Source organism: Cervus elaphus, chromosome 21, assembly GCF_910594005.1.
Source record: "Cervus elaphus chromosome 21, mCerEla1.1, whole genome shotgun sequence".
Classification (NCBI taxonomy): Eukaryota; Metazoa; Chordata; class Mammalia; order Artiodactyla; family Cervidae; genus Cervus; species Cervus elaphus.
The window spans coordinates 5,896,358-5,906,722 of record NC_057835.1 but is presented as its reverse complement, the minus strand read 5'-3'; the positions used below and the strand labels follow the sequence as shown (position 1 = coordinate 5,906,722).

At 51.1% G+C, this 10,365-nt stretch overlaps 1 protein-coding gene across 1 annotated transcript; it reads left to right on the top strand.

Annotated features, from left to right (window-relative positions):
* Positions 1 to 938: 938 nt before the first annotated feature.
* On the top strand, positions 939 to 9,627 carry ZFP41 (ZFP41 zinc finger protein). Its single transcript, XM_043879800.1, is given in 6 exon segments — positions 939 to 1,460; positions 5,974 to 6,377; positions 6,380 to 6,464; positions 6,466 to 6,627; positions 6,629 to 7,491; positions 8,920 to 9,627. Coding segments are annotated over 4 exon segments (588 nt in total). The 5' UTR covers positions 939 to 1,460; positions 5,974 to 6,151; the 3' UTR covers positions 6,744 to 7,491; positions 8,920 to 9,627.
* Positions 9,628 to 10,365: the final 738 nt, after the last annotated feature.

Genomic DNA, 10,365 nt, shown 5'->3' with positions numbered 1-10,365 from the left:
AACCCTTGAAAGCCGTGGCTGCTGGGACACCCCCAGGGCCAGGCTGTGATCCACCAGCTGCAGACAGAGCCCTCCTCCGCCCAGGGTGCACGCATACCATGCGGGAATGCCCAGCTTCCCTTGCCCGGCCCTCTCCCCATACAGGCTCAGGTAATGCCCAAGGATTTACCTCCTAGTAAGTCTGTAAGTGCACGAACATCGGGAAAGTTATAGAATTGGAAAATGGATATAGTTACCACCCACCTCTCGCCATCAGCTGTAAGCCTGAGGGAGCAGATGTTAGCTTTCCTAAGTATATTTGTGTGACACGTAGTAAAGGAAATGAAACACCCACAGTTCAGTAATCAGTGTCTAGGAAGAACCATAATAACGTCGCCCGACTCCTCCAGTCCAGTGCACGCCTGCAGCACTCTCTGGATTTACCCCCGAGCCACGACAGCTCCAATTTCCTGAATTACAATTCCTTGGGCTATTCCCAAATAAATTTGCTTTTGCTGGTAAAAGACCTGGCTACCACTATATTATCAAATATAGTATAGTAGCAACAAAGAGGGAACAGAGTGGAATTTGGTCTTGAGTATGTTGAGACTGCAGTACTTGAAGCTCCTGCAAGGATAAAGTCTAAGGGACAGATACACAACAGGAGCCAGAGCCAGAGACACGTGAGAGAAGGCAGCATCTAGGGGCATCAGGGCCAAGTGCCCATTCACTGGATTGCCATAATGAGAGCCCCACCACCTGCCAGGCTACTGGAAGGACACATCAGGAAATAGAGAAAGCAAAACAGCCCACCCCCAGAAGACTTGTTTTTCTGGTGTGGGAAGGGAAGATGAACATAATAAACACAATAATAAGGAAATTACATAGCCTGTTGGAAAGTGGAAAGTGCTATGGGGAAAAAAAAAAAAAAAAACATAGGGAAGGGTGGTACCCGGAGGTGGAGGAAGAGGCAGAATGCTGTGGTATTACAAAATATGATCACCAACAGTGCCGGTGTCGTCCAAGACATGTTCCTAACCAGTGGACTACGGCAGAGGTGATGGGAGGTTAGGTCTCCTCCTTACTAGTCTCCTAGTAAGGAGACTTCACCCCAGCAGACTGGGCTTTCACCCCAGCAGGCTTTCCACTGGCCCTGAAGGAGCACAGAGCGGGCCACGTGGCAGGGAACTGTGGGTGATCTGAAAGACCTAAGGTCAGCCGTCCGACAGCACAGAAGAAGCTGGCCCTCAGTCACAGCCACCAAGAAAGGAAGCCTGCCAAGATCCACACGAGTGTGGAAGCAGATCCTCGCCGCATGCCGAGAACTTTGACTGCGGCCTTCGGAGACTGCGCAGAGGACCAGCTAAGCCGCGCCTGGACTCCTGTCCCACCGTGATATAACAACCGGTGGATAGGAAAAGTGATATAACCGTGATAGAGGAACCCGTGGTACAACAAAGGAACCCTGATATCACAAACAGGTATTGTTTTGAGCTGCTAAGCTTGTGATGACCAGAAAACTCACACACCCAGGGCAGTCAGAGGTACGGGTCCCCTCTAGGAAGTGAGCTCTCCATAGGCGGTAAGTGGGAGTGAGCCAAGAGGACAGCTGGGGACAAGTGTTCCAGGCAGAGGGAGTGGCCAGTGCGGCTGAACGCAGGCCACAGCAGGCCTGCTGCTTCTGTTGAACTCAAACAGGTGGCGGGGGTGGGGGGCACGAGTGAGGGAGGGGTGCAGAGGGGAGCGAGGAGGGCTGGGGTGAGTGATGGGGGCAGGAGAGGAAGGGAGGGAGTGCAGAGGTCAGTGGGGCGAGACTGGGTGGGCGGCCGGCGTAAGGGGGCGTGTGTTGCGACCCGAGTGAGTAGGAGGAGCTCGCTCGGGGGCGGGGTCACCCGTGGCGCACCACCGAGAGGCTGGGGCCTCGCCGCCTAGAACGGCACCGGAAACGGCCAGCCTCGGAGCAGGCTCTTCCTGCGGGTACCGAGGGTGGGCGAGGGGGGATCAACTGAAACGAGGTGAAACCAACTGCGGGGGCGGAGCCCTTTAAGGCGCACCACCGAGAGGCCCGCGACCTCGCTTACTAGAACGGCGCCAGAAAGGGCGGGGCCAGCGGCGGGCCTTTCTGGCCGGCGCAGAGGCGCAGCTGTTCGAAAGAGAAGATTCCTCCGTGCTCTTCGCCGGGCAGCTGGGGTGCGGCTGGCCTTGATAAGGACGCGTCCATTCCGGCCCAGGGACCCTGCGAGGAGCGCACCCGCCCCGATCTCCATACGGGAACTCGCTGGGTCCCTCTGGCGTCCTATGGACTCCCCACCCAGGGCATCAGCCACCGCTCTCTCGGCTCCCTGGTTCCGCGGGGACGAGGGCGAGGTGCGCGAGGACCTGCTCCGTGCGAATCGAGGTGAAAGAGACCTCGGCCCTGCACCCGCGGCTGGCGAGGCTGTCAGGGCCACTCTTCTCGGCTTCGACACTGCCGCGGGCGCTCTGACAGGCCCAGGGCCTACAGACAGCTTGGGTGCATGTTTGCCCTTGGATCTCAAACCCCCTAGTAATCCCATCTCTCACTGAGACCCTGGCTTCTGAGGGCGAGTGAGGTTACCAGGGAGTCCTGCTGCAGCTAGATACCCAAAGTTTCATGTTCCAGGCGGCCTGGCCCAGACAGTGAAGGAGCTACACTGGAGTGACCGAGCACGTACCTTTAGGTCAGGGCTGTGGTCTGCTCTGGCAAGGTAGATTGCGTTTCCTGCGTGGCTGTAGCAGTTACCAGGCCTACAGATCTGTGAAATGAGAAGACCAAAACAATGACCTCAGATCGGTTCCACTTCTAACAATTATTGCTTGGTGTGCACAGGGCTTAGAGAAGTGAATATGTCCAGTCTCTGCCATTAAGCACTTGCTTGAGTTAGGCAGACATGATGATTATCTAGAATATTTTGGGAGCAGCAGTATGTACAGTCTCCAGCCAAGTAACTAGGGATTCCGGGATGAAAAAAACAGGATCCTTGCCCTCAGGTCATCAGGAGACTGCACATCAGTGACAAGCCACAGGTAGAGTGACAAGAGTCCTTGTGAGAGAACAGTCCTTGGAGCCCAGCCAGCAGATGTCAGGCGCAGTGGGTCCAAGGACCACTCCTCTCCATCGAGTGGGTCAGCATAGAGCCAAGATGAGTTTACATTTGCCCTGGAGAGCCATGGGCTAGAGGGTTGATGGCACTTTCCTGTTGGTCTTGGTTTTCACCTGTTTCCTACTAAAACTAGACCTCAGCTCAAACTGCAGCCTGGCTGACTGGGGCTCTGATCCTCCGCCCTAGTTCCACCTGCCTCCCCAGCAGAGATGCCCCCATATTTGTATGCTTCCCTCAGCCTAGATAACCTTCTGCCATCCTCAGTTCTGGCTCCCACCTAATGCTAAGAACAGCCTTTTCCCAGAAGCTACCTCCAAGAGAGCCTTCAGAGAGTGACACTGGCCTGAATCTGAGTCAAGTGTATGTACACATTTTCATTTAGAAGAAACCAGACTCTCAAATTCTTGTCAAGATGGGAAAACTGTCCAAGTCATTTTATGTGTTGCCTCTGTGCATGGGAGAGTGGATGAAGACTTAGTATCTGCTTTGACTTAAAGGAAGTGCAAAGGATTTATCCCTCAAAACATACTTCACTTGGAATGTTACCATCTAGAGCACCACATTTTTGGGTGAGACAGCCTGGCAGAATATGGACCTCCCGGGAGATCAGGTGACCACACAGGCCATGGGGGGTCTCTCAAGGATGACTTGAGGACTCAGAACAGGATCTGCTTTCTCGGGAAAGTGCTTTCTCCTATCTTGTGAAGATTTCTTTTGCCTGCGGTTAAAGAGCCTGAAGTTTGTCAAGCTTTATCCTAGAAGTCCATTTGTTAGCACTGAGGGAAGAGGCAGGTTAAGGAAGCTCAGAAATAATACAGAAAAGGAATAGGTGAAACTTCTTAATCAATGAAACATGAGCCATGCTGGTTATGCTTCTACAGGTAACTGGGCCTGACCTGTCACTGGAACTGACTGATTCCTGTTTGAATTTGTGGTGATATTAGAATGCTTTTAGATGGGATTAGGAACAGAGGCTGTCAAATTTTTTTAGACAATGCACTTAAGGGCCTAGTTGATGGCTCCCTGGAGCTTTGGCCCTCAGTGGACAGTCAGCTCTGGTTAAGGCCACAAGGAGAATGAGAGCCTGGTAAGGAAACAGGGCATGGGGTTAGGGAGGCTTCTCTGAGAAGAACCCTCAGAGCAGGGCTCTGAGTGAGTGAGGGGCCAGCATCAGTTCTTAGGACCTGTTTGTGGGCAGCCAGGTGCTGATGCAGGAAGGACTTGGAATGTGTGGTGAACCTAAGGGTCCTTGGGAAGGGGCAGGGCAGCAGTGTGAGGGGAACCGTGGGGGATTTGGCAGGGATGTGATGAGGTTCACTAGCTGCTGGGTGGAGGATGGACTCAGGAGGGCCAGGGTGAGGGTGGGAGCGAGTTTCATCCGGGTGATGGGCGGTTAGAGGAAGCACAGCTGGAATCAAGACTGCTGGGAGAGATATCAATAACCTCAGATATGCAGATGACACCACCCTTATGGCAGAAAGTGAAGAAGAATTAAAAAGCCTCTTGATGAAAGTGAAAGAGGAGAGTGAAAAAGTTGGCTTAAAGCTCAACATTCAGAAAAGTAAGATCATGGCATCTGTCCCATCACTTCATGGCAAATAGACGGGGAAACAGTGGCTGACTTTATTTTTGGGGGCTCCAAAATCACGGCAGATGGTGATTGCAGCCATGAAATTAAAAGATGCTTACTCCTTGGAAGGAAAGTTATGACCAACCTAGACAGCATGTTAAAAAGCAGAGACATTACTTTGCCGACAAAGGTCCGTCTAGTCAAGGCTATGGTTTTTCCAGGGGTCATGTATGGATGTGAGAGTTGGACTATAAAGAAAGCTGAGCGCTGAAGAATTGATGCTTTTGAACTGTGGTGTTGGAGAAGACTCTTGAGAGTCCCTTGCCTTGGACTGCAAGGAGATTCAACCAGTCCATCCTAAAGAGATCAGTCCTGGGTGTTCATTGGAAGGACTGATGTTAAAGCTGAAACTCCAATACTTTGGCCACCTGATGCAAAGAGCTGACTCATTTGAAAAGACCCTGATGCTGGGAAAGATTGAGGGCAGGAGGAGAAGGGGACGACAGAGGATGAGATGGTTGGATGGCATCATCAACTCAATGGACATAAGTCTGGGTAGACTCCGGGAGTTGGTGATGGACAGGGAGGCCTGGCATGCTGCGGTTCATGGGGTCGCAAAGAGTCGGACACGACTGAGTGATTGAACTGAACTGAACTGATGGGCAGTACCTTCTGTGAGGGTCGCACATGGCTCTCACGGCCTGTAGCTCTAGAAGCACATAGTCTGGTCCCAAATATAAGAAGTGGAGAAGGAGCAAATAAAGGGCAGGGAAACTCCACAATTGGGGGCCACACAGCAGTCATTGGTCCATGGTGCACATGAATCCTGCTGGATGCAGGTGTGGAGATACCACCCCTGGTAGAGGAATAAGAATTCTTTGGTTAGGGACTTCCCTGGTGGTCCAGTGGCTACGATGCCACCCTCCCAATGCAGGGGGCCCGGGTTCAATCCCTGCTTAGGGAACTAGATCCTGCATGCCACAACTAAGACCTGGCAGAGCCAAAGAAAGAAATTAAAAAAAAAAAAGAATTCCTTGGTGAGCAACTGAGTAAATGATGACATTTACCCAGATGAGGAAAACGGAAGAGTGAGATTGGAGTGGGGGTGTTCTGGGAAATCAGTTCTTTGGTCATGTCCAGCCTGAAACATGAGATGTCTGGGTGGCATACACCAGCAAGAAAGGAAGGGGGCCGTGTCTGCATGCCTCTGCCACCCCTTTCCCTGCCCATGTGTCACTTTGTAACTCAGTTCCTCCCACACATTCACTTAATCTAACAGTTCATGGTCTTGTTTCTCTCCAGCCCCAGAAGGGTTGCTGGCACTCTTCTGTTCCAGAACTTCAGTTCCAAGCTTGGAAAAATAAAGTCCTTTCTGAAGAAGTAAATTTACAAGGGAATTTGTAGGCGGGAGGATTTTGCCCTTGACCATTCTTGACCCTTGCCAGCTTCCAGGGGGCCTTCCTCTACCCTGAAAACAAGGATGGAAAAGCCCACAGGCAAAAAAAATAAGACCCAGACTCCAGAGGCAGAAGTGCATGTGCAGAAGGACACTGCCAAGGAAGAGAAGGCATCTGGGAAAGAACAGCCAAACCAGAGCCCCGCTTTGGCCCAAAAGCACAGGAAGGAAGCCCACCTCAGTCCTGAGAATGAGGAGCACATGTGTGAGGCCTTTGATGCTTCATTTAAAGATGACTTTGAGGGAGTCCCATGTTCACTCGCTTCCAGAGGAAGAAGCCCTATGAACGCAGCGAATGTGGGCGCATCTTTAAGCACAAGACGGATCACGTTCGTCACCAGAGTCCACACTGGAGAGAAGCCCTTCCAATGTGCCCAGTGCAGGAAGACTTTCAGGCACAGCTCTGACATGACCAAGCCCCGAAGGAGTCACACCGGAGAAAAGCCCTGTAAATGTAGTGAGTGCGGCAAAGCCTTTAACTGCAGTTCCAATCTCCTGAAAGCAGAAAACCCACACTGGAGAGAAGCCACATGGATGTAAGGAGTGTGGGAAGACCTTTACCTACAGCTCATGTCTCATTCGCCATCGGAAACATCACCCACGGAAGAAGCGCTGAGCGTGGGAAGCCACCCGCCAGACTGGGGGCTTTGTGCCCACACGAATGTCCTGGTAGGCCTGCCTGGGGGTCCTCTCCCCTGGAGTCTGAGTGGGCTGGAGGGGGTCCTGCCCTCACCAGGAGACCCACCTGAACCAGGTCAGCAAACGCCCAAACCATACAGAGAATCTCCAGATTGAGACACAATAATAAGCATGCAAACTGCTGTCCACAGGGCAGGCTTGGGACCCGAGCACAGCCCAGCACCTCCCACTGCTGCCTCGCCGGTGGCACCCGTGCTGGCCTCAGCCCTCCCACCGGCTCCTTTGAAGACTGGTCTGCAGACCCTTTGCCCACTGTGTCCCGAGTCCATCTCCGTGCAGCCTGGCAGGAGGCCTGTGTCCCTGGGCTAGACAGCAGTGCTTCCGCAGTGAGCACCGGGGACCCCACTGTCCCCCCTACCTCGGCTGGCTGTGCCGGCAGTGAGCTGCTTCGTCCTGTGCCTTCCCTCCTCTGCTGGAGCAGCATTCCTTGAACTTGGCTCCCATCCCCAGGAACTGGACTCCCTGTGTGTCCTCCCGGCTCAACCACCATCCCAGCTGAGCAGCTTGGCTTACCAGGTGGACCACTCAGGACACTAAATGCTGCCACCATGGGCACTTCCTGCCCTGGCCACGTCGGCTCCAGGATCTTGATGGCAGCCTGGATCCAGCTTTTGCCTGCATTGCAGCTTTTCAGACACAAGACAGAAGGCCAGCTCTCCGTTCAGGTGAGTTCCACTTCTCCAAGCCTGGCTCCCAGGTTCTGTCCCACATCCTGCACATCCATGTGCGTGCCTGCCCTTGTCTTCCCCCCAGGAGTGGTCTGGCTGGGCCTTCATGCTCTCCTGGGTGGGGATGTGGCTTGCCCCAGAATTTTAGCACAGTATAAGAGGGATGAGGGGCCAGAGGGATGAGGGGCCTGTCATCCAGGAAGTAATACAGCTTTTTATCAGTAAAATGTTGACACCTACATTTTCAGCTGTTTGGACCCAGAAAACTAATAATGACCCTGGTCTTAGGGCCTCCTCCATCAGAAGACAGGAGAGAGTGCTCCCAGTGCAAACGTCTCTCCAGGTTAAGAGTGCTGTTCTTTCTAAAAGCTACAGCACTACAACAGCTCTGCCTGCACCAGGCACCTCCATTCACAGCTCAGTGGGCCCTTCTCCTGTACCAGCAGCCCGGCCCCAGGTGTGGCCGGGCATAACCTGGCACTGTGATCCTGCTGGCACAGGCCCAGAACTGGAGATGTGATGAGGCAGAATTGTTCAAACAGGCGCCGGGGGCCTGGCTTAGGGAAAACACACCTGGGATACTGGTGGGAAAGGTTGCTGTAAGGGATGCTACTGGGACATTTGGCAAACCTTGGGTCTAGACTGTCCACCAGTGGGGGAGGGGGGACATCAACATCCAAGCTCCCTGGTTTGATGGCCTGCAGCCATCTCAGACAATGTCCTTGTCATGAATGTCCTTTATTTTACCGAAGCAGGTGGTGGGCCAGATTTGGCTGATTCTAGATGAAGGATATGTGATATGTCCTGGGGGTTTGGCTTGTTTTTTATTAATTATGGTTTATAATATCCCATGATGAGTATATTGTTACATATAAAATATTGTTGTATAACACACATTAATACCATAGATGGAAATGTATCACATGTACTGTAGAAAAATTATCACTCTCTGTGCTAGTGTGTCTCCCATGTTATTACCAATAGGAAGCATTTTTTTGTGGCTACCTAATGATCCGTCCTAAAGGAGATCAGTCCTGGGTGTTCATTGGAAGGACTGATGCTGAAGCTGAAACTCCAGTACTTTGGCCACCTCATGTGAAGAGTTGACTCGTTGGAAAAGTCCCTGATGCTGGGAGGGATTGGGGGCAGGAGGAGAAGGGGACGACAGAGGATGAGAAGGCTAGATGGCATCACCGACTCGATGGGCATGAGCTTGAGTAAACTCCGGGAGTTTGTGATGGATGGGGAGGCCTGGCGTGCTGTGATTCATGGGGTCGCAGAGTCGGACACGACTGAGCAACTGAACTGCCTGAGTGACTGAATGATCTGTTAAATAAAAAGCCGACTTAACCATTTCCTAACGTGTAGGCTCTTTCTAGCTTAGGTCACTATAAACAATGCAGTAAATATCTTTTCCACATTTAGGGCCAATGATGGGTTGCCAGAAATGGACTGACGGATGGAGATCTTGCTGGCAGATACTTTCCTCTGGGTTGTGGCCCAAAAGTGCTCCAGCAGCTTATAGACAGCAGGTGAGTTTTAATCTCACTAGTTTGTTAGAAGAGAAGAAACGCTCTAATCTGATGTCTTTGATTTCCAGAGAGGAAGCGGGTGCAAAGAGCATACTCTCTTGAGCCGGGGTCACCGACTCACCCTCATGCCTTGGAGATGTGGGGCCTCGGCCGGTTCTCACCTCCTTGTGCCTCCAGTTCCCCAGACATCGGAACATTGACGGTGCTCAGCCTGGTCACTGCCTGTGTGTGACCTCAGTGCCACGCTGACCCCCAGTTTAGCCTCTGTCAGCTCTGGTCACGTGTTAGTGTCCCTAGTGGGGGGACATTGGCCCAGAGGCATGAGAGGTGGCCGTGCAAGCAGACAGCCTTCAGTGCCTCTCCCAGGAAAACAAGAGAGACATGAGAAAACAATCACGCAGCCCGTCTACAATCAGCCACCGGCTCTTCTGCCGCCTGGTGTTTGGTACAAACTCATGGTCTCGTTTCTCATTTCTTCTGAATTAACCATTGCCACACCACACCACCTCCAAGCACTGAACCCCACACCCTTCAGATATAAATCTATTTTGATGGTTTTGTTGGCTATTGCTCTTCAAATGAAACTCAAGTTCCAGAAAAAGAAAACCTTCTAAGTAACCTGAGTCAAAGAAAAAACCATAATGAAAGTTATAAAATACTTAAACCTGAATGATAATGAAAATACAGCTTGCCGGAACCCATGCATCTGTGGTCAGTTAATCTACAACAAAGGAGGAAGACTGTACCATGAAGAAAAGACAGTCTCTTCAGTAAGTGGTGCTGGGAAAACTGGACTGCCACATGGAAATCAATTAAATTAGAACATTCTCTAACACCATACACAAAAATAAACTCAAAATGGATAAAAGACTTAAATGTAAGACCAGATAGTATAAACCCCTTAGAGGAAAATAGGCAGAACACTTTTTGACATAAACTTGCAACAATATCTTTTTGGATCCACCTCCTAGAGTAATAAAAATAAAAACAAAACTAAACAGATGGGACCTAATCAAACAAAAGTTCTTGCACAAAGAAAGGAAACCATAAAACAAAAACACAAGCTACAGAATAGGAGAAAATATTTGCAAATGATTCAACTGACAAGGAATTAATGTCCAAAATATACCGACAGCTCATGTAGCTCAGTATCAAAAAACAACCCAATCAAAAAATGGCAGATCTAAATAGACATTTCTCCAAAGAAGACATACAGATGGCTAACAAACATCAGAAATTATTAGAGAAATGCAAATTAAAACTACAGTGAGGTATCAACTTACACTGCGTCAGAATGGCCATCATCAGAAAGTACAAATAATAATTGCTGGAGAGGGTG